The 23,912-nt window shown below is 50.2% G+C and overlaps 2 protein-coding genes across 4 annotated transcripts in view; one reads left to right on the top strand and one right to left on the bottom strand.

Moving 5' to 3' along the window:
* Wdr48 (WD repeat domain 48) overlaps positions 1–13,570 on the top strand; it is a 37,507-nt gene extending 23,937 nt beyond the window's left edge. For all 3 annotated transcript variants that reach the window (XM_050141569.1, XM_050141570.1, XM_050141568.1), the window contains 10 exons: positions 220–322; positions 1,373–1,470; positions 3,777–3,884; positions 4,164–4,260; positions 5,362–5,457; positions 6,800–6,905; positions 7,534–7,621; positions 9,585–9,661; positions 11,034–11,223; positions 11,739–13,570. In XM_050141569.1, the coding sequence (XP_049997526.1) occupies positions 220–322; positions 1,373–1,470; positions 3,777–3,884; positions 4,164–4,260; positions 5,362–5,457; positions 6,800–6,905; positions 7,534–7,621; positions 9,585–9,661; positions 11,034–11,223; positions 11,739–11,834 (1,059 nt within the window). In that variant the 3' untranslated portion in view covers positions 11,835–13,570. The remainder of the gene's footprint in view (positions 1–219; positions 323–1,372; positions 1,471–3,776; positions 3,885–4,163; positions 4,261–5,361; positions 5,458–6,799; positions 6,906–7,533; positions 7,622–9,584; positions 9,662–11,033; positions 11,224–11,738) is intronic.
* The window catches only part of Gorasp1 (golgi reassembly stacking protein 1), a 12,412-nt gene continuing 1,433 nt past the window's right edge, over positions 12,934–23,912 (bottom strand). The window contains exons 2-9 of the mRNA XM_050141572.1: positions 20,107–20,187; positions 19,514–19,717; positions 16,961–17,047; positions 16,700–16,830; positions 16,263–16,476; positions 15,551–15,701; positions 15,041–15,193; positions 12,934–14,876 (exon numbers count right to left, since the gene is read on the bottom strand). Of these exons, the coding sequence (XP_049997529.1) occupies positions 14,659–14,876; positions 15,041–15,193; positions 15,551–15,701; positions 16,263–16,476; positions 16,700–16,830; positions 16,961–17,047; positions 19,514–19,717; positions 20,107–20,187 (1,239 nt within the window). The 3' untranslated portion in view covers positions 12,934–14,658. The remainder of the gene's footprint in view (positions 14,877–15,040; positions 15,194–15,550; positions 15,702–16,262; positions 16,477–16,699; positions 16,831–16,960; positions 17,048–19,513; positions 19,718–20,106; positions 20,188–23,912) is intronic.

The raw sequence follows: 23,912 nt of genomic DNA, 5'->3' as shown, positions 1-23,912 counted from the left end.
GACCTTGGGTTTTGTTTTTGTTTTCATTGTCTTTTTTCCTCATTACTGTTTGCTGGGGATTTCTTGCTATTTGGCCCTGTGGTTCCCTGCTGTGATGGTGTGCTCTGATCAGTGTGACCCCTGAGCGCTTGCTGCTTCTGTGGCTCTCAGTCTCCTCGCTGACTCAGAGTGACAAACTGGAGAGCATAAAATGATGACTTGATAATTTTGTTCCTTTAGACACTGAAGGGAATTCATAATTTCCGAGCCTCTGGTGATTATGACAACGACTGTACAAATCCTATAACCCCCCTCTGCACACAGCCCGACCAGGTTATTAAAGGTAAGAAGACCACAGCAGCACACACTTGTGATGAGGTAGAGTCAAGAGAGGTGGAAATAAAGGCACCGCACTTCTGTGACTGCAGTGCTGCTGGAGACGTGTGCTTAGGATGAGAAATGGGGGGGGGGGGTGGAGGTTAAGGATATTTTTGATTTATTCTTTGACAGTTTCATATATGTGTACCATGTATCTTCATCCTATCCGTTCCCAGGTCATCTCTCCTCGCTGGACACTACCTCAGCACATTCCCATGCAAGATTTCTTTAGTCACCTCCTGGTCCCATAAGTGCCACCCATGTGCACAGGGGTGTGGTTGTGATTTTTTTTTTTTTTTTTTTTTTTTTGAGTGATGTCTAGAATAGTGCAGATCAGGGGTTTCTGTGGGGCTTCAGTACTTGCATGTGCACTGAGGAGATCTGGCCTCCCTCTGCCACCTTCCCAGACTCAGTGATGGCTTTGTGTGTTTGATCTGTGTGACAGCTGTGGTGTTCTGCTTGTGTTTGCCGCAGCATCTTCAGTTCTGATTGCTGCAAACAGGGCGTGACAAGTTTTGTGTTCAGTATACCCAAGAGCTTCATGCCATGTGTATTTTGGCACCATTCTCAAGTTCGTCTCTTACCCTATAGTACAGTAGCCGTGTAAAATACCTCTCATCTTGTCTTTCAGCACGGCACACACCAGACTGTCAGATGTGAGCCTCAAATTCTATGCTTTGGCTAGCTGAGAAAAAAAAATCTAATGTTAGCTCCAGGGTTAGCCTCCTACATCTCTTCCCGCTAGATAAGAATGGGTAGAAACTGGTCAGAAGGACTGAAGGAGACCACGGAGAGAAGCGAGAGCATATGCCAGGCTGGCACGCTGACCAGTACTTGCTGCTCATGCCTGACAGCTTGAATTCTTTCCTCAGAGCCCATGTAAAGGTGGAAGAGGAGAACCAGCTCCAGAGTTGGCACCTGGCCACATACATGTGTACCTTCTACATACATTCTAAGGATGAGTAGAAAGGCATTGTTTTTTTCTTTCACCAATTGTTCTTTTTTCTTTCTTTAGGTGGCGCTAGTATCATTCAATGTCACATCCTTAATGATAAGAGACATATATTAACCAAAGATACAAATAACAACGTGGCATATTGGGACGTGTTGAAGGTAAGCGTCTTTGAGATTGGTGGTTATGGGACCATGCATTCCCCCTAGTTTTCCTTATTTGTACATGACAATCAAGATTTATTTGGGGTGGATACTTTAGATATAGCATGATGTGGTAGTTTACATTTTTAAGCACCTAAACCATTTCCCTGGTTGCTATATTATGAATTGTTTTAAAAAAAAAAAAAAAAAAGCTGCCTTACTTTAAAAGAGTCCACCAGAGTTCTTGTCCTTTGTGCTATTGGCATTTCAGGCTGCATAATTCATTGACTGTAGGGATGGGGGTTCTGTCCTGCCCTTTCTTTCACAAGGGGCCCCATGTAACTGAGCAGATCCAGAGAAGCCTCAATCACTCATCGGCAAAACTGCTCGATTCTTCCCTGGTTACCTAACCTCACCCCGGTGCAACCTTAGGTCATGCTGCCCTGCACTGACTATTTCCACGGCACCCGAGAGTCTTGTCAGAACAGCATCTCTGTAAAGTTAAGCTACTGGTTTTCTGTGTGTGGCCTCAGTTGCCCACTCTTGGTCTGGTTAGCTGCTCTCAGCAGAAACCTACTGTCCGAATGAGATCTAGTTCTGCTTGGGTGGAGCTCTGAGGTAGTGTGAACAGCTTCCCATGTCCAGATAATGAACCTTGAAAGGTTTGAAGTCACATGATCTGGTATCCTAAACCTAAGGGGGTAAAGAAGACAAGGAAGCCTGGGGACATGCAGAATCGGCAGAGCTGTGTTCTAGTCTGTAGCCAGTGGCCAGTCACATCATTTGCTGGACTTTATCCCCAAAATGGCTTTTACCCATTTCCTAGTGATGTCAAGTGCATATTTCAGAACCCTGCAACACAGAGCTCAGCGCCCAGGCACCATTCTGCTGCAACGAAATGGGTGGGAAAGAGGATGGGAAGAAAGAAAGTGGAGAGTGTGAAGGAGAAAGGTTATGAGGATGTGTCCTCAGGTCTGCTGTGGGTGGAGTGGTAGAGGGAGAAGATGACAGCCCAGTTCTCGGGACAGAATGGTGTGAGCTGTCGTGGGCAGACAGCACGCAGTCCTCAGGGTACTAGATAGAACAACACAGCAATCCCAGCACTCAGGAGGTAGGAGCAGGCAGAGCTCTGAGTTTCAGGCCAGCATGGTCTACAGAGTGAGTTCCAGGACAGCCAGGACTACACAGAAAAACCTTGACATGGAGGGGAAAACAACAACAAAAGCTCTACAGGTTCCCAGGAAGGAAGGGCTAGAACACACCCACAAGGGCACCTTTTTCTTGCGCTGGGAGAAAGACATAAGGTTTTCTGTCCACGCTTGCCTGTGCACTCACGTGCTCTTCCAGATAGCAGGGATGGTCTGTTGTGCTGCAGACTTTATGTGGTGGAGGTATGACGGGCAATGTATCCTGTGTGTTCTCCATGTGGGCATTGTTGTAGCTCAGATGAAGGCAAGAGCCTGTGATGACTGCATCTGAGTGGAGCCAGGACTTGGGTTTCCAGAGAGGAAAGGAGATGGTCTGGGGGTGGGGTGCTGGCCTGCATCAAGGAGTGTGTGTGCAGTGCAGTAAATGACAGACTTCTGGGAAATTGACGTTCCGGGGGCTTGAGTACATTGCCGTGGTGTGAACTCTCCCTAGGTCATTGGGAGGGAGCAGTGGGATGTGGGAGAGTCCATGTCTGCCTGCCCGTGAGGAGCCGACTGCGGCACTGGGCGAATGTGAAGGCAGTTTAGTATTAGCAGAAATAAGTTACAGCCCCACCCCCTAGAAAAGATTGTTTTCCTTTTCAAAAAATTTTTAAAAAATTTAATGTGTATGAGTGTTTGCTTGCATGCATGTCTGAGTACCGTGTGTGCCTGGTACCCAGGGAGATCAGAGGGGGCACTAGATTCCCTGGACCTGGAGTAATTGGATGATTGTGAGCCAGGTGGGTGCTGGCAACTGAACCATGTTCTTCTCAAGACCAACAAGTACTCTTAACCACTGAGCCATCTCTTCCAGCTCAGTAGTTTAAATTTTTACTAACAGGTTATTTAAAGACCTTAGAATAAAAGAAATCGGCTCCTATGGGGAGGGAGGAGTTCAAGACAGGGCTTCTCTGTGTAGCTTAGGGGCCTGTAGACCAGGCTGGCCTCCAACTCACAGAGATCCACCTGCCCTGCCTCCCGAGTGCTGGATTAAAGGTGTGCACCACACTGCCCATTAGCTCTGTTCTTCTTTTAAAGTATACTTTAGAATTATTTAAACAAGTGTAAAATCTGGAAGTGTGAAGTGTCAGTGGGTCCATTGCTCCATCCTGACCCTTGTGCTTCCTTGTGCAGGCGTGCAAAGTGGAAGATTTGGGCAAAGTGGACTTCGAAGACGAAATTAAGAAAAGATTTAAAATGGTGTATGTTCCAAATTGGTTCTCAGTAGATCTGAAAACAGGGGTGAGTTAGCAATCAGTATTTGTGTAATTTTGGATAGCTGCAGATCCCTAGCACACCCTAACTATTCTGATGGAGTTTGATGTTTTTAAGTAATGTGCAATTCCTTTTCCCCCCATGTTAATAAACTGTTGTTGAAGCCTCTGACATTTGAGTAACGTGAGCCATAGCGGCATTGATTCCCATGGAAGCATGGCTTGATGCCTTAGTCTAGTGTGCAGATGCTGCAGGTTCAGGTGCTGCAGAAGGGAGGGCGCACACTGATGTCGTTGTCTCTGGCAGATGCTGACGATTACTCTGGATGAAAGTGACTGCTTTGCTGCCTGGGTTTCTGCAAAAGACGCTGGCTTCAGCAGTCCCGACGGCTCAGACCCAAAATGTGAGTTAAGTGTTTAGGTGGAGCTAGGCATCTCTGTAGTGTCCCCCTTTTTTTGTTGTGGTTTGGTGTGGGGTTTTTTGTTTGTTTTTTTGTTCGATTGAGACAAGGTTTCTCTGTATAGCCCTGGCTGTCCTAGAACTCATTCTTTAGACCAGGCTGCCTTAACTTTAGAGATTAAACTGCTTCTGCCTCCTGAGTGCTGGGACTAAAAGTGTGCTCCATCACTGCCCAGCATATAGGACAATTATTGTATCTTCCTCAGCATTCTTTTTTTTTTTAAAAAAAAAAAAGATTTATTTACTTATTTTGTATACAGTGTTCTGTCTGCATGTATGCCTGCAGGCCAGAAGAGGGCACCAGATTTCATTACAGATGGTTGTGAGCCACCATGTGGTTGCTGGGAATTGAACTCAGGACCGTGGAAGAACAATCAGTGCTCTTAACCTCTGAGCCATCTCTCCCGCCCCTTCCTCAGCATTCTTGTAAGAATTTGGTGTATAGAAACCAGCACATATGTACAGATAAAGTATTGCCGGTGTCAGGAGAGTATCTCCGTAAATAACATCATGTTATTTAGTTTTTAAGGAATAGCTAAGCCAGGCATAGTGACTCATTGCCTGTGATCCCAGCACTCAGGAGGCTAAGGCAGGAGAATAGTGTGAGCTCCAGGGCAGCCTTAACTACCGTGTAGGACCCTGTGTGACTCGTGAAGAGCAGAGCCGTTCCCCTGCATCAGCATCTTAGAGTGGAGGTCTGACTGAGCCCTGCATCCGCACCCCAGCATGAAAGCAACTCCCAATCATCCCTGGACTTGGGGGTAGGAAGAAAGAAGATGAGAAATCGAAGGCCAGGCTGAACTCACAAAGAAAAGACAGTGCCGCTGTAAAAGCCACCAGATTTGTGTGGAATGCTGTAGGCACTCAATGCCGCCCCCTCTCCCGAGAACCTGCTCTCCCTTTGGGTGTCTCCAGCTGCCCTGCTCCTAGCCTGCCCTGCCTGTAGTTGGCTTCTCCAGCATCAGATATAACATCCGAACATCGCTCTTCCTTGTCTGAGCTTGGAGGTGACACACTCTCTCCTGTTTCTCCTGTTGACTTGCAGTGAACTTAGGAGGACTCCTACTACAGGCGCTTCTGGAGTACTGGCCGAGAACACATGTGACTCCCATGGACGAAGAAGAAAATGAAGTCAACCACGGTTAGTGTGTATGTTCACAAAAGCAAGAATAGCTTGGGGTCAAAGGGTACTTAACACAGTGTGCTAAAGTGTGACGTGTATCTGTGGTGTGCCCAGTTCATTGTCTCCTTTCTGCACCAGAGTGAATGTCAAGTGGACTGAGACAGCTTACAGAGATGAGACCACTGTGGGGTGTAGCTCTCACAGGTGAAAGAAACCCCATGTTTGATATTCAGAACAGAAACATGCTGTGTGGTGGTGGGGTGCACACCTTTAATCCTTGCAAAAATAAAACAGAAACATGACCAGCTCCTTCTGTGCGGGGGCAGTTAAGATTCCTGGTATGTTGTTAGTTTTGATTTGGTTTGGTTTGGTTTGGTTTTTTTTCAAGACAGGGTTTTTCTGTGTAGCTTTAGCTGTCTGGAACTCATGCTGTAGACCAGGCTGGCCTCGAACTCCCAGAGATACCTGTGCCTCCCAAGTCCTGGGATTAAAGGTGGACACCACCACTGCCTGGCAAGACAACTATTTATAAATAATATTTCCCTTCCCTTTTTTTTTTTTTCTTTCCTTTTTTTGGACAGGATTCTTGTAGTCCAGACTAGCTCACAGTTGCCATAGCTCCTCCCACCTATAGCTCCCAAGTGCTGGGATGGCAGGTGGTGCCACTGTGCTCCGGTTTACAGGGGGCTGGAGGCTGGCAGGGCACATGCATGCAGGGCAGGCAGTGGGTCAGCTGCATTTCTCTTGTATTAAAACCCTCCAAAGGGACTCTATTTACAGTTGGTAGCATGCTGACTTCTGATCAGATCCTCTAAAATACAGTCAATATAAAATACCAAATTCTTATTTTCAGGAATTTAATGTTTTTTACCTTTATTACTTTTATTTTTTAATTTTTAATTTTTAAAAACTTTTATATGTGTATGCCATACGTGAGAATGTATGTGAAGGCCACACAAAGGCATCATATCCCCTGGAGCTGCAGGGTGCTGGGAATTGAACTCCAGTCCTCTGGAAGAGCAGTCTTATCTGTGAGCCATTTTTCCAGCTTCCTCCACCAATTTTTCTAACTCTAAGTAACAAGATTTTTAACTTTTAATTTTTTGGCTTTTAATTTGAAATGTATCAGTGTTTTCCTGCTAGTGTAATGTGCAGCACTGTGTGCAGTGCCCATGGAGGACAGAAGGGCTATTGGGTCCCCTAGAACTGGAGTTACAGATGGTTGTGGGTGCTGGTACTTAACCTGGGTCCTCTGGAAGAGCAGTCAGTGTTGTTAACCACTGAGCCGTGTTTACAGCCTGTTGTAATGAGTGTTCAGAAGCTGTGGTCTCAGCACTAACAGCCTGCCTGTCTTTCCTAGTGAGCGGGGAGCAAGAAAGCAGAGTCCAGAAGGGAAATGGATATTTCCAAGTGCCCCCCCACACCCCTGTGATCTTTGGCGAAGCTGGAGGTCGCACACTGTTCAGGTATGGATGAGAAGGACCAGAGGCCTGCCTGAGAAAGACCTTGCTTGATAGTCCAACCCTTTTGGTAGGAAGTGCTGGCTCAGGCGTGAGCAGTGTGTCACTAACTTGTAAGAATGTCTGGAGTTGGCTTTTCCGTCTGCTTGAGATAGTTAAATGCTTGGTGCAGTGAGTGATGCGACAGAAGGGCCAAGGCAAGTGTCACAGCCCCTTCCCCTCAGATGCCTGCCTACAGGGGACTGGACCAGACAAGACAGGCTGGGCTGCCCCTGGGAACCGTTAACTGCACTGACTCAGCCTGGGCTGCCGGGGAAATCCTCTCTGAACCCCCCAGGAAAGGAAAAGCTGATGTGGCTCACATCCAGCACAGCTGTGGGGAGCTGGGCAACTCACTAGTGTCGCATAGTTGTCAGAAGTGTGGAAGATGTCTGTCCTGCCCAAGTGTAGTAACCAGAGCCCTCAGTGCAGGCGAAGTCCGTGTCATGCACCATGGCACCGGCTAGGCCCTATGGTGACCCAAGTCTCCCTGCTCTATCTACTGCCACCTCTGCTGTCCTCAGTGAGCACTGTGAGGGTTCCTCCTCTGATGTCCCCTTGTCATGACACTGACTACCTGATGGATTGTGTCTAGGCTGCTCTGCCGGGATTCCGGGGGCGAGACTGAGGCGATGCTTCTCAATGAGACAGTACCACAATGGGTAATTGACATCACTGTGGATGTAAGTGTCCCCCACCCCCACTTCGCCCTCTGACTTTTCCCAGATTGTGACATTAAGGACTGTTGTAGACAGCACAGTCTTAAACTGTAGCAAAAGTCACCTGTCAAGTGGAGTCCCTCTGCTTTTCTGAAGTTCTCAAGTTGTAGATGCATCTGATAATGGTTTACATATCGATTTTTATTTGTCAGGATTCAGTTATGATAATATATGCTTATTCTATAAGATTGGTGTTTGGGGTGAGGTGCCTCTTGCCACTCACCCTCCTCTCAGAGCCAGCACCTACTAGGAGGCTGACACGGCCTTGGCTCCTTTCTTCACCTACATGAGCATATATTATGTGTGCATGTGCAAGTGTATAGCTCATTTTATTTTGCACAAGATCTCTTACAGTGTTGTACAACTTTTTCTACTAAAAGTGTGTCTTGGACATCTGTTCATGCCTGTACTCAATGGACTGTTCCCTTTCAGTGACAGCACCCTATTCTGTTGTGTAAATGCAGCATTCTGTATTTGATCAGCCCCTTATTAGTGGACTTGGGTTGTTTCCAGTGTTTTCTGTTGCAAACAGTGCTGCAGTGAATGTCCTTGTACATGTATCTTTGTGTGCTTTTTAGGATAGATTCCTAGAAGTGGAATTGCTGGATCAAAGGGTATGCACATTTTAAACTCTGATAGATAATGCCAAATTGCCCTTCACAAAGGCAATTTACTTCTGAGCCAAGTGTGCGAATGTCCAGTTCCCACAGCCACACAACACTGGACACTTTAGCTTTGCTGTACGATAGGCGAATACTGTCTGATGACTTTGATGTGGCATTTCCCTTTATTCATGGTGAGGTTAAGAGTCTTTCATATTGGCCATTTGCATCTCCCCATCTCCTGCCTGTTTGTGTTCTCTGCCGTCCCTCTAATGGGGTCATTCTCTGACTGACTTGTAGGTGATCTTCCGTTGCATATTAACCTGACTCCTCTGTGCCTTCATTAAACTTTTACTTTGTTCAAGGTTCCTTCCCAGGTGGAAACCTAGTTTTTGTGTAATCACATTAAGTTATGACTCTGGGTTCTTCCATGTTTTGTTAGGTATTTCCTAATCCAGGATAGGTGTGGGAGAGCCTCCTTTCTTAGGCTCTGTACCTATGTTATTTATTCTTGTGTTTGGTGTAAAGTAAGGCTCTACCTGTGCTGGTGCAGCCTGTGAAGTCTCTCGTCTCTGCTAATCTGGAAGCTGTGTCAGTTCATGCACTAAATTCCTGTAGACATTGTTCAGTCTGTTTCTAGACGTTCTTACATCCTCTTGACTATTTTGTATATTCCTAAAGCCATATGAAAAGGGATTTAATCTCTTAAAGCTTTCAAAAATTTGCTTTCTACCCCAGATATACAACCCTAAGAACTTAAAGCCAATGTTACACCTGTGGCCTTCTCTGTCCAAGCTTCCCATAAACTACTGCTTCCTTTGGATGTAGAACTATTACTGACCCTGTGGCATGGCTTATGCCCTGAGAAGGATGACCAGATGATGTCAGCCATCATTTGAGAATGGGTATTTTCTTCATGGTAGACCTCTGTCTGTCAGGGGGATAGCCGGAGAGCCCCCACTGGTGACGGCCACCCATGCAGCAAGTGAAGGCTCTCGGGCTCTCTCAGGATGCTTAAGCTTCTGGTTGGACTTTTAGTCATCAGCCCCAATGTTTCGATTTATACAGCTTTAAAATTCCATGCCACAAAACCTATTTTTGGCACAAATACTGCATATAATTTGTCTTAATCTATTTTTACTATAAACTAAACATACTTGGTGATAAATTTTTCTCTTAAGGCACATTTAGTTGATAACTTACTATAGATTACATTAAGTCATTGTAAAAAATAGCTACTTGTAAATCTTGTTTTCATATTGACAGCATTTTAGTTTTATCAGCTAATAGAAAGTATTATACCTCTTCAACTTTTAATATTTCAGAAAAATATGCCCAAATTCAACAAAATTCCTTTCTACCTCCAACCTCATGCATCTTCAGGAGCAAAAACTTTAAAAAAGTAAGTAACTATTGCTTCCTTATCCAGTCACTGCAGATGCCTCTGTCCTTATGGTTGCTTCGTAACCAGGGAGACAGGTGCTAGGTCGGAGGCTGGTTATTGTGGAGCTAGTCTCCTGCCAAAATTTAGATTAGCCCATAATTGCTGATTCGTGCCTTTGTAGTCTCAGCACTTGGAGGCAGAGGCAGGAGGCCAGCCGAGGCAATATAGTAAGCTCCAGCCCAGCCGAGACCAAGGAATCTGTATGTGGCGGCACATACCTGTAATCCCAGCTCTTAGGAGGTGGGCAGAGGAGGATCAGTTCAAGGCCATGGGAGACTGTCTCTAAAGGACAAACCTGTGTGTAGTGGCTGCTTTTACAGATACTTAGGGAGGAAAGAGAATGGGAAAATAACCAGCTTCTGAGCAGAGCTTTCCAGGAGGTTTCTAGAAGGAATCACCAGAACACGTGCAGATGGGTGGACTGCCAAAGACACAATTCCCAAGCAGAAACAGCCTCAAGATACCAAAAATGGGTATGGGGGTGCATGTTCCCGCTCGGGGTGGAGGAGGAAGACATGATTGTATGCCAGATCGCAGAGCGTGCCATGACATACCACCAGAAATTCCTGATAGGTAGATGTGGCTCCAAGAGAGGCTAACGTCATAGAGGTTGAAATCTAGCAAGGAAGTGTGAACCATGAGCATGTATGTGCTAGCAAGTACAACCAGCAGGACTGCTGAACTGTCACCAGATTCGTGAGCTCACACAGAGGAACCAGTTCCCACTGGCCAATCAAGACACTTGAGGAGTGACCACCATGTGGCTAAATGTTCTGTCCCATCTGTACCTCTGCCTGCATGCACACGTGCACACACTGGATCACAAGGTGCAGACATCACTTCTCAAGTAGACTTAATGACTGAACCTCAGGCTCCTTGAAGAGTTTAAACCTTGCTGAGAGGTTTGATGATTGACTCATACCAGAGATAAGGGCTTAGTAAAAAGGGCTTCTGGTTGTGTAATTTATGACAAGCCAGCTGCTGGGTTTATGGTCTGGAGCAGGCTGTGGCTTAGTGTCTAGCCTGGGGTGTTTATTGTTTGCTTCTAGTTGAAGGCACAGCAGTGGGAAGTAACACTGAGCCCTGGGTAATCGGTGGGTCTACCCAGGGCTGCCCTCGCTTCAGGCAGTACTTGGAGTAAAATGCAGGTAGCCATTGTGTGTGCATGAGCCCTAGAGGGCACCATAGGAACTCTGACAGCTCTCAAATGGATCAAGACCATGACTAAATACATATATTGATTTTAGATGTCTGTGTGACTTGAGTTGCTGACACAATGAAAAATAATAGAAGTTTTCATGATGTCAAAACATGTCATTGTCTTTTCTAGAGACAGACTCTCTGCCAGTGACATGCTGCAGGTCCGGAAGGTGATGGAGCATGTCTATGAGAAGATCATCAACCTGGACAACGAGTCTCAGACCACCAGCTCTTCTAATAACGAAAAGCCAGAGCAGGAGAAGGAAGAGGATATTGCTGTGTTGGCAGAGGAGAAAATTGAACTTCTGTGCCAGGACCAGGTGAGTGGACCTGAGGAGCATAGCTTCGTCGTCTCCCTGCAGAGATAACCACAAAGTCCAATACCGCGGGCTTAGATTCTTAAGCCGTTGACCTCCCGGGGCTCTGAAGAGCCTCTCGCTCCCCGCCATGTCTCCCGGAAAAGTTCTTCAGCACACCTTAAGGAAATAGATGCACAGGAAGAGGACACAGCTTTACAGATGCCCACATCTGTAATGTGCCTGGTTAACAGAGGCAGTGGCATCTTGATTTGCAGGGTGGCATCTGTCCTGTTAAAGAGTTTGGAATGGAGGTGGGTGGAGAAAAGATGGAATTACAAGCAAGACGCACAGTGTGTCCTCAGGCAGGGCTGAGCCGGTGCTGCTGGTGGAGCAGCAGAAGCACAACTTCGGATTCCATGGATGGAAGTAGAGACAGGGCAGTGGGGAGCACACTGGGCCACCTGGCAGAGCCCCTGGTTAAGGATGCCTTTAGCTGTTAGTGACCTTAATGTTTTCAATGCACTTTGGCTATTCAGGTTTTGGACCCAAATATGGACCTTCGAACAGTAAAGCACTTCATATGGAAGAGTGGTGGAGACCTCACGCTCCATTACCGTCAGAAGTCCACGTGAAGAGTGGGCCGTGCTCCTGGGTTATTCATCAACCTTCCTCTGTGGCCCCTAGTAGTCCTAGGAAGCCCGCCAAGCCCTACTGGGAGCAGGAACTCCGCCGGCCGATTTGATGACGTGACTAATCGAGATGTAATATAGAAGCAGGCTCCATGCATAGGTTAAGGTGTCCCCAGGGATCAGTGCAAGGACAGACGAGCCCCAGGCACTGTCCTTCGAGATGTACAGAGAACCTGCAACAGGCCAGTGCAGACTTGGCTGACTCCTTGGAAGGACCCACCTTTGTCTCTTAGCACTTGGTAGAGAACATCAGCGGGGCCATCTGTCAGCGCGTTTCAGTTTCAAACCCACGAGTTCTGCAGCTTTTCTAAGTACATTCCACTCATGCAGTACCTATGAAGGCTTTTTCCAAATTTGTCATTACAGAGAACAAAAGTTGTTTTCATCATCATGTAAGAGTTATTTCTAATGGGAACTGTCACTGCTGCACAGTTCAAGAGCCAGCCCATTTCAGGAGAGATGGCCATGAAATACCGAATCTCAGCTCTGCTCTGTAGGAAGACCTGCCACTCCAAGGCTAGGGCACAGTACTCGGACTTGCAGGCAGCAGCCTGTGTAGTGAAGTACTGCCCCGTAGTCACCTGGCAGCACAGCAGCTGTGGCCACTCTTTCTCCTCCAGCGCCCAGTCTTCCTCACAGGCAGAGCCAGCGGGAGCCACAGCTTCCTGCCCTGGGTGAGCAGCATGACGCTGTCAAAACTAAGGCCATGCTGAAGTTTCCGTTTCCTTTGAATGCTACCTAGAGTTTGTTATTAGAGTAAAGAGATCTCACAGTGAGTTGGTTTGATATTTATATCGTGGTCCATGTTTGTTTTTCCAGTTTTATACGCTGGCTTTTGTTATACCTGCGTCCAGATCTTTCCTCTGTCTTTCTAACAATCAAAAGCTTTCGTAGACTCACTGGATCTTGTACAGAGTATTAACTTATTGGGGATAAATACTTCAACTCTGGATTCTTCCCAAGGCCATTCTCATTTAGACAAATCGATGGTCCCACCCTCCCTACTCCAGAAGACAGCCTTGAACAAAGCCAGAAGCACAAGTGCCTTCAGGGGCAGTTTATTCCAGTCCAGTGGCCTCCTATCCACGTGGCCTGTCCCCCACAGGAGCAGGGACTGGGGAGGGCTGGCTTTTCTACATCTTCACCGGTTCTGCTGGGGGCAGCTGATGGGTCCAGGTCCGTTCCTTACAAATTGAGGCATCGATCCGCACAACTGCAGAACAGGGTCCCCTTACTGCTAACTGTGGAGCACAGACATGCCATGGCCTCCACACCTTCAAGTGAGCAAAGACATTTCCCAGGCATTAAAATGTTCTCCCTCAGAGCAACTGACAGCTTTTTTACTGAAGTCCTTTTTGTCTGTGTTAGACACAACAGTGCACTCGGGGTGCGTGTTTTTAGTGATGGTCATGAACTAAAGCAAGGGATGGGGTGGGGTGCTGGCCCTCAGCACTGTTTGCAGGAAGGGCCTCTGCACTAAGGGTTCTACTGGTTATGGCCCAGCACTGAGTGGTGGGCAGCTGTGCCCCTGTGGTGGATTTTACCTCCCAGCATGGTTGTACTTTCTTTTCCCCTCTAGTCAAAATAAGTAATAAGTTTCCAGAAAATTGGACAGTCTGCAATGCCGGAAGGGTCAGTCTGTATTTCGGGTTGTATAGAATAAAGCTTTAGTTAAAACACTTCGGTGTCTTACACGTTTATTTTCCACTTGTTGTTTTCCTGCACAGCAGACTACGGGGAAAGAAAACACCCTCAGCATCCGTCCTAACCTGCTCATGGGGGTCTCTCCAGGAACAGAACCTTCCAGTTAGGGCTACCAGGGGTCAGAGTGCCTAGCTACAGAGCTAAAGTGAGCTGGCCCCAGAGCAGCCCTGTGGTGGAGGCCCTGTTGTGTGCCCACATTCCTGGCACTCACCAAGAGGCCCTGGGATGCCTCCCTCATTAAATGTATTCCTAGTGCCCATCTGGGACCTGGGCCGGTGCTTCTGAGCACAGTGAGTGCCCTGTACATAGAGTTACATGCGGTCTGTGGACACAGATGGGAAACGACCAAAGGCCGCTTACAGTGATGATGCAGGAGACTGCAGCTGCAGAGGACATGCCTGGCACCACCTGTAGAAAGCCAGCAGAGCCCACAACCTCCCCTAGCCTTGGCCTCTAAACTCAAGGCACCTAGAGTTTTCGGGAGTTTCCCTCATACTAAGGACACACAGAAGGCCTCTACCCACTCTCACCTGGTCTCTAGCAAAGAGGTAGAGGGGTTTCGATGAGCCATCAGACCTGGCTGAATACCTTCTGCATTCAGGCAGTTGTCTGTATGTGGGACCTGGTAGGAGGGGTCACGGGACACCACAGCTAGACTGTGTGCCCTCCTGTGGGGAGGGGAAGGTGTCACTAGCACAGGTAGATCCCTGAGAAGGGCCTTTTCCAACTTGAGAAGAAAGTGGCCAAGTATACACCTCTCTCCTCCAGCATAAGGATTAGAATGGGAAGGGAGGCCCCTGGGACTTGGAATCCCACCTCAGTACAGGGCAGGGCTGTTGGAAGACACAGCCTCTCGTCCCTCGTCTTCACACTCATTCAAGATCGGGCCCTGCTGCCTCTCCTTACCCATGAGGCTTCAATGCTGTTGCTCCCTGCTTCCCTGCCCCTTCAGTCCAGGACCATGTACTGGGGTAAAGGTGGGACCCTAGGAGACCGCGGCAAAGCCCATGCCTCTGGGAGCTACACAGACAAGCTAAGCAACACCAAAGGTCACGGACCCTTCTCACAGCCCAGGCTGCGGTTCTGGGGCGACCTCCTCAGTCTCTGTGTCTGCTGGCTCCTCAGTCTGTGCCTCCAGCAGCTCTGCAGACAGCCCATCCGGTGAGGATGCAGAGATGAGTCCGTCAGGGAGAGTCAGCTGGGGCAGGTGGTCCTGGGTCTGGGCACCGGGACTGTCCGGGAAGGAGATCTCAAACTCGGAACCTGACCACGTGGCTTCCCCTGAAACAGAGTAGGGCCAAGGAGACCCAAGCTCAGTGGTCACTCCCTTGCAGTCAGGCTGTGGTGGAGGTTAGACAGCATGTGAACCCCTAACCTACCTTCGAATCTCAGGGCAGCCCTCCCCAAACCCAGGGTTTCTCGGGGCGTCACTGAAGGTCACTCACCACCCCGCTCATGCGAACTGCTACTGGAACCCATGTCCTCTGGTCCCGAGGCTGAGAGAGCTGTAGAGGTCAGCACTGTGGAGGATGACAGGCTGGGGCACACACTGGTATTGCTGCTGTCCAGGAGAGACATCCCTGACACATCCAGGAAGCCTGGGGAGGAGAGCAGCTCAGTTCTCTGCTCACATAAAACCCCAACTATTGGAAATCTGGGAGCCTGTCTCCCCCTGCCATGTTCCTAACTTGCCTTTGGCCCTACCAATACCCTCCACCAAACGCTATGGAGGCTGTCCCTGAGGGACAAAAAGAGTTGAACATCATGGGGTAGACCATGGCAATGGGCCCAGACCCTTCTCTGCTTCTGTCCATCTGCCCTTGACTGGACAACACAGGTTAGCAGGTTCTGAGGAAAGCCGGGGCATTGCTACACGAGTGTAACCCTGAGCCTGCAGCCCACTTCAGCACCAGGGCTCTAGCTGCCTCAGGTCTCCCCTGGAGCCTGTCCCATACCTGGGTCCATGACCCGCTGCACTGGAGGTGGAGGCTGAAGAGGGATCTCCATGGAACGTGGGCATCCCCCAAAGTCAGCAGCACCATGGCTAGGACTCCCAGGACTAAGGAGCTGCTCTTCCGTGAAGCCACTGGGGACCTGTGTCAGGGCCTAGAGATGCCAGGAAGGAAGAAAGTGGGAGTCAAGACAGTACCAATAAAGATTCAGTATAGAAGCAGGTGCCCAGCCTGACTGCGGCCCACCCGGCACTATAGATAGTTATCACCCTTGGTTTCTATGAGTGGTGGGGTCAGGCCAGATACTCCCTGCAACAGACACATTGAGAAAGGGTTCTGACACTCTGGGAGGGGGGGGTAATCCACAAATACCTGGGAATACTCCCTGAGCCTCACTTGAATCCAGGTACACATGGGGACCATGCATCCTAACGTGTCCACCACTGGCCCGACCGTCCCTCCCTCACTGCAGCACAAGGTTCTGTCCATTTCAGGGTCTCAATTTCCCACTCACAAAATGAGCACCAGTGCCTCATCTCTACTCCCAGCGCAATTGAGTCAGAAGCGTGTTTCCCTGAACCCAAGCAGAGCCTCTCTGCTTCTACTGCATACCGGGGCAGATGGGCCTCCTCCAGGCACAAGAAGCTCACAGGCCCATAGGGAGGCTTCCCCAGAAATTCCTCCCATCCCTACCATGACAGGTCTCCCCACAAACCTCCGTGTAGTCACTGTGCCTGGAACCCAACTCTGGGCTGGAAGAATCTTGAAGGATGGGCCACGGTGGCGGGGCACCAAGAGGCACGTCACTAGGTTGTGGAGTGTTAGCTGCTGGAGTACCAGACGGGGAGGTCCCGCCTGGCTTCTTGTAGTGGCCGGAGGGCTGTGTTGGGATTCGGTGTAGATACCCATAACCGATACCACACCCCAGACTACGGAAGGCCAGAGACATTCAATCAGGGTTGTCCACGACACAGCCCTCCCTACCTATACCACCCCCACCCACAACCATGACTGAGCAAGGACACTCCTGGGCAGGGATGAACCTCAGGACTCTGGGGTACAGTTCCGTCTCCTCCAAGGGATGCAAGAAGCCCAAGCCCACTGGGCCAGCCCACCCATCTAGCCCTGTAGCCCCGTGACCCCAGGAAGTACCTGCCCTCTCCACCCCAGGCTGCATTGGGAGTCACAGTCACCTCCCGGCAGGAGTCGGACTCAGAATTATACACCATCAGCTTCAGGGGCTTCCCCTCACGGGACTCAATGAGTGAAAAGAAGTCTTCAGACTAGGAGAGACACAGTGTCTGAGGGCTGCTCCCAGCGCTGGCCTGGAAGCCTCAAATGAGACACCTATGCACAACACATCTGTCCACGACCCTTCAGGGGGCCTGGAAACAGACGGCACGGGTTCCTTACCTCCTGCAGAATCTGGTCAGAGCCAACCACATAGTCTGTGTAGGGACACAGGCCAGCCAGGGCAGCAGGTGAAGAGGGCTCCACATCCTGAGGTAAGAAAGAAAAACTAAGACTCACGGCTGAGCGGAGAGAAGAGGCAGGGGGCTGTCTCTCTAGGAAGAAGAACTCTTGTCCTCTGTTGCCAAGCACAGCCTCAAGAGAGACTTCCTTCTTACAGGGCCCACTTCTCTGCCTCCCCCAGGTTTACAGTCTAGCCAGCAGAGGGCAGCACCTGCCTGCAATCCAAATCTGACCTGCGGCTCCACTGCCATACCAGTCACAGGCCAGGGCCTGGGAAAAGGCTGCTGAGCGAGCCACAGAAGAAAGCCAGGGGCGAGGGAGCTGGTTTGTGGTGGAGTGTAAGCATGAGCTCAGGGGTTTGAAGGGAGGAACCCATCTCAAAAGGTACTGCGTGAGAGAAAAGGTGCCAGCGTGACACCGGGCTGCCACAGCAGGTAAAGGTATGTGCCACAAAGCCTGGCGCCCTGAGCTCAGCTGCCTTGTTGCCCGTGTTGCAGACAGAGGCTGGAAACATGAGGACTAAGAAAGCGGCTCCTTCCTTCCTCCTAGGAGAGGTCCACTGGAGCTCGGGGGTCCAGCCCATGGCCTATGGCCACATGCGGCCCGGGACAGCTATTAGGGGGTGGGGAGCGGAGCCATCAGTAAATCACTGGCTTCACCTGAGTTCAAGCCCCAGCATCCAGGTGGTCTGCGCCAGGGCTAGGGAGGTGGCGACAGGCAGAGCCCAGGGATTCACAGGCCAGGAGTGTGGTCCAGCTGCTGAACTCAGGCCAATGCAAGAGACACTGCCTCAAAGGAGGTGAACAAGATTCCCAGGGATGAACCCAAGATTGTCTTTTTGTCTCCACGTGCACTCACAAATGAGCATGTACGTATCCATGTGCATATACATCCATATATATATATACATATATACATATATATACAGGATTGGCTAGCGAGCCAGTTTAGTGCAGAGAATGTCAAACTGGACCTGAGTTCTGCCCCCAGGAGCCCACGTGGTGGAAGGAGTGTTGTCCTGACCTCCACGTGTACCAGGGCACACATGTACCCACTTGTACCCACACAAAATAAATGTAACTATTTGTGAATAAAAACAAAGCACTAGAGGACTGGAGAGATGGCTCAGAGGTTAAGAGCATTGCCTGCTCTTCCAAAGGTCCTGAGTTCAATTCCCAGCAACCACATGGTGGCTCATAACCATCTATAATGGGGTCTGGTGCCCTCTTCTGGCCTGCAGGCATACACACAGACAATGTTATATACATGATAGATAGATAGATGATAGATAGATGATAGATAGATAGACAGACAGACAGACAGATAGATAGATAAGATAGATTTAAAAAAAAAAAAAAAAAGCACTAATTATGAGCTGTTTTGTAACCAGGCTGTGGTTTGGTAGCGTGAGCTTCGTAGATAACAAAAGCACGCTCTAACACCACAAAAGGAAGAGGTGCACTTCCAAAACCCACACGAAAAGCCAGGCACCCCTGAACATGTCACCCAAGCCAGAAGCGGCCCCACTGCTCCTAAGGAGTGCTCGGGGGGCTGCTTTACCGGCCCATTTCCTACACAGTTGTCTTTGCAGTCAGACTGCAAAGATGCCCCAAATAAATCGTGGGAGGCAGCTAGAACCCCAAACAGCAAACCTTCCATCAGGGCACTCCCTCTGCCAACCCGGGAGACTGAGCATCAGAGAACTCGGGTGCCACCGAAGCACACAGGTGCCAGGTGTGCGTGTTTGTCTGTCACTGAACGCTAACATCTGGGGCTGCTGTTACTGAGGTTGGTTCATGTGGCTGCTATACAGCAACAGGTCACAGAAACTACCATGTGGGGCAGCTCATTCTGCCCCACCCTTCAAAAGAAACCATGGCGTGGGGCTGCACAGACAGCTCAGAGGTTAAGGGTACTAGCTGCTCTGGCAGGGGACCCAAGTTTGATTCCCAGGACCCACATGGCAGCTCACAACCATTGGTAATTCCAACCCCAGGGGACCAAAGGTCCTCTTCTGACTTCCAGGGACACTGCACACACGTGGCGCATAGACGACAGATAATACATGCAGACAAAACGCCCATATACACAAAATAATAAAACAAAATTTAAAAGAAAGAAACTAAGGTACAGAGTTAAGAATGCCCAAAGGTGCTAGGTGTGGTGGCGGCGCACACTTAATCTGGCACTCGGGCGAGAAAGGCTGATTGATGGGTCTGTGCAGTTTGTGGCCAGCCCAGTCGATACATTCCAGGCCAGTGAGGGCTACACGGTGAGACCATGTCCCAACACAACAAAATGGAACCGGAATGCCCAAGGTCACACAGCTAACAGAAGCAATGTTCATCTGTCCTCTGGGGACAGGGACACTGGGGCAAAGCCATATCCCAGGGCTCTGCTCTGCCCTCTGCTCCCTGCCCCTCCCACCGGCCCTGGCCAGCCGGCCTCTGCATGCCCCCACCCTGCCCAGTCCCACGCCCTGCCGGTACTCACCAGCACATGCCACACGTGCTCGCTGGCCCTGCGGAAGCTGCAGAAGCGCACGCTGGCTCCCAGCAGGCCCTGGCCACCCCACATGTTGCTGGGCACCACCTCCACCTCGCGCACCTTCATGGTCTTCATGTTGAAGACCTCCAGCTTCACCGGCTTCTCCACATTGGCCTTCAGCAGGGCCTTCAGTGTGTCGTTCTCCTTGTTCTGCATGGGCCAGGAGGGGCTGGCTCAGTCTGAGGCTGCCCACCCCTCCACACAGGTCAGGGCGTGGAGGGCCTGTGTGAGGACATGCTCGAACAATACTGGGTCCAGCTGCATGGGCTAGGATTGGGCCTGCAGCCACTGTGGTCATGACTGTCACTACCCAGCTCCAGGCACCCCAAGTCCTACCAAGCCTCATTCCCTAAGCCTGCCAGGAAGCACAACAAAGCAAGCAAAAGGCCTCTTAGGCCCATGTCCAAAGGCCTTGTATGCCTTGAAAGGCCGCCTTCTTAGGGCTGGTGGCTACCTCCAGAAGTCCCTCTGGCCCTCGACCACCCACCACAAAGCAGGCTGGGCATCCCGTGGGGATAGGGAGAAGCGGGGACCCTCACCAGCCTCGAGTGCCCAATGGTGATGATGAAGTCGAAGTAGGGTTCCAGGCCTGCCTGCTGGGCCGGCGAGTTCTCCTGTACCTGTCACAGGGCAGAAGCAAGTCATGGCCCCGCCCCGACTCACGCAGATTCCAGAAGCCCTGCTCCAGGGAAAAGAACTCAGGCGTGCACAACTTCTCTGGCCATTGCCAAGGTTCCCCTCAGCTCCTGCTCACTACCTCCTCAGACACAAGATTCCTCTGAGGAAAATGGCCTCTCCTGACTGTGACATACAGATGATTCCAGAAGACTCCCACCGCCCTGGGAGTAAAGGACACCCGGGAATACGGCCTCCCACCCAAAATCTGGGCTGCAGCTGACCAGGAGGTCAGGGGGTTTGGCCAGGAAAGCCCAGACATGCAGGAGAAATGCTGTCAGGCCCTGCTGGTCCCTGAGTGGTCATCCTCGCCCCTGTCCAGCAGGCAAGGACAACAGCCTGATGGGGAAGGAAGGAAAGCAGATCCCAGGCTCGGACTGGACCGGACCTGACCGGCCTCTACAGGAGTTCAGCTCCAGGAGTTTCCCACCCCTTTGGGTGCTCCCTGCCCATCTCAACTACCAGCTCACTAAAGAACAGCCAGTCCAGCCAGCTCCCCATCTCAAGCTGTCCCCGGACACACAACAAGCACCCTCACAGTGCCTTGCTCCATGCAGCCTTTGTCCCCAGGTCCTGAATCCTAAAGATGTACCACGGCCATTGGCTCCAGCCTGTTGCTAGGAACACTTGATTGCTCCTTGGGCCAGGCATCAGCCAGGCCTCAAGGTGACAGGTCAGGTGACAAGGCACAGGACTTGTGTGACCTCAGATCCTTGGTGCTTCACTGGATTCCCCAGGATGAAGGAGAACTTTCCGGGAGCCGGATAAGAACACAGTATCTGAGGTGCCTCCAGTGCAAGGCCAGTTGCGCCCTGGCATGGCAACCCCCTCCTAACGGCAGCGCCAGCTGAGTCCCTGAATGCCACCTCTTTGAGCTGCCACAGCTGCCAATGGGAGTAAGCCCATGTTGGTTGCTGGCCCATTCCCAAGGGCAAGCCGCCTCTGGCCTGTTTAGGGACTTCAAGTCCTGCTCCATCCCTCTGGGGGCCCTACTTCTGAGATCTGCCCTCTGCCCCTCTTAGACCAGCGGTTCTCAGCCTTCCTAATGCCGTGACCCTTTAACACAGTTCCTCATGTTGTACTGACCCCAGCCCTAGCAATGTTTCCACTGCTACACAGAACCGTAATTTCACTACTGTCATGAATCAGAATGTGAGTATCTGATTTCTGATGCTCTAAGGAGACCCCTGTAAAGGGTCGTTCAACCCATGCAAGGGTCACGACCTGCAGGTTGTGAACCACTGCTGTAGAGGCTTTGGAAGACCACAGGCCTAGAATATATTAGGGGGGGTCCCCCCAAAGCAGGGCCACTTCCAAACCACCCCAACTCCCTTGGGTAAGGTCACTTTGCTCCTAAGAGGCAAGTGTCACTGTCCTTCACATGATGTGAGCAACCCACAACAGTAATGGGGTCCAGAAGCCCTGGTGTCCCTGCCCATCTGCGATCTCCACCCACTCAGGCCTGTGGATCTGTTCTCCACACTGTCTACACTGCCCACTAAAGCTCCAACCGCTGAAATGATCTAGGCTCTTGCCCAACTTAACCTGTGCCTGAAAAACCCACTGCCTTTCCACCCTGCTCTGACACCTCCCAGTGCGCCCCTGCCCCCACCCCACACCTTACCTCCCAACTAAGGACCCTAAGGAATAAACTGGGAAAGACTCTCGACAGGAGCTGGGTGCCAAGTATCCCAGATGCTAACATCTCCTATGCTTTAAAGCGGTCTGTAGGCCGTTTCACTGCTCCAGTTTATAGAGGAGATGTAACCTGGCCATCTGAGCCTAGAAAACACAACCTAGTGACAGCAGCATTTTCTGTGTGTGTGAATCGTCCACCACTGCACACTGCCTGAGTGCTGAGGGCAAGGGCATCACCAGCGTGCCTGGGAAGATCGGGAATGACAAAATTCAGACGCGTTACCTCCCTGTTCTTCAGCTCTTAAAAATATAAATAAATGGCAGCTGGACAGTGGTGGCACGGTGGTGGCGCAGTGGTGGTGCACACCTTTAATCCCAGTACTTGGGAGGAGAAGCAGGCACCTGTGAGTTCAAGGTCAGCCTGGTCTATAGAGCAAGTTCTAGGACAGCCAGGGTGTTATACAGAGAAACTTGTCTCCAATATATATATAAAATTTTATATATTTTGTATACATATATGTATACATACATACATACATACATACATACATACATACATACATACATAGGGAGCGAGGTGATTCAGCAGGTGAAGACACTTGATACCAAATCTGGCACCCATATGGTGGACAGAGAGAACCAATTCCACCAACCTCCACATATACATGAAACGTCACACATGCATACATACACCCACAAATACAAGTGAAAAAAGCCCTTTAAAAAGTGTGTGTGTGTGTGTGTGTGTGTGTGTGTGTGTATGTATGTATGTATGTAGGTAAAATCTTCTGAGAGGAGCTGGAAAGATGGCTTAGTGGTCAAGAGTACTTGTTGCTCTTGTAGAAGACCTGGGTTCAGTTCCCAGCACCCACAAGGTGGTTCACAACCATCCACAACTCCAGTTCCAGGGCACCAAACACCCTAATCTGGTCTCTGTGGGTACCAGGCACATACACACATTCTTACACATAAAAATGAAAATAAAATCTAAAACAGTAACCAATATCTCCAAATACAGAACCAAGTCTCCGGACTTGGGGAAGGCACTGGGCGGCATCCCGGGCAGCCAGCAGTCCTAGGTTGGAACCCCAGCATCCAGGAACTCAGGACCTGGGGGCTTAGCTCAGCGGCATCCCCAGTACCCAGGAGCTCAAAAGTTGGGGACTTAGATGGGGACATCCCCGGCATCCAGAGGCCTAGGCTGGATTCCCCCACACTGCAAAACCAAAGGCTCTCCAAGTCTTCAGGACAACATGGAAGGCTCTGCACGCCTGGCCTCATCCTCCACACTCCCCTGACCACACCATGCTGCACACCAGCCAGTGTCGGTGTGATTTCTCGCCACCTGCCCCCGCTGCTCTCCCCTCCACTCTTTCCTTTCAAACGTTGAGCAGACATCTTTCCCGTTCAGGTACCACTCTTCATCCCTAACCTAAGCTATTTTTCTTGCTAGCAGTGACCATGTAGCACATGTTTATCTGTATGTTTAAGATCTGTGTGCACGTGTGCACAAGCACATGCCTGTACACCCGTGTGTGTAGATGCCAGGTGTATGTGGATGCCTATGGAAGCCAGAAGAGGACTCTGGATACCCTAGAGCTGGAGCTACAGAAGATGTGAACAACCCAGTGTAGTTACTTTTGCTTGTGCAAACACACAATGCCAGGAACTGAACCTGGGTTGTCCAGAAGGCAAGGGTTCTTAACTCTGAGTCATCTCTTCAGCCTACCGTGTATGTTTCCGAGATAGAGTCTCCATGTATAACACAGACTGTCCTCACACGTGAAGTCCTCCTGCCTTTACCTCTAAACAGCAGTATGATAGCGGTGAACCCCGCACCCCACTACACATAGTTCTTATGGCCTTCCTCCTCTACAGTTTTGCTTCCAATAGACATGCTCTGTCTCCTGTGTTTCCTCTAGTGCCTGAGGTTCTGCCTGCCACAGAGCATATGTTCAAAAACACGTCTTATAGCTAGGTGTGCAGGTGCTCAGGTGGAGGCGGGGGGGGGGGGGGGGGGAGGCACGCCGGG

This window comes from Alexandromys fortis, unplaced genomic scaffold (assembly GCF_014885135.2).
Source record: "Alexandromys fortis isolate MF-2015 unplaced genomic scaffold, M_Fortis_MF-2015_v1.1 scaffold_44, whole genome shotgun sequence".
Taxonomy (NCBI): Eukaryota; Metazoa; Chordata; class Mammalia; order Rodentia; family Cricetidae; genus Alexandromys; species Alexandromys fortis.
The sequence above is the reverse complement of the archived record's forward strand: the minus strand, read 5'-3'. Positions and strand labels throughout refer to the sequence as shown.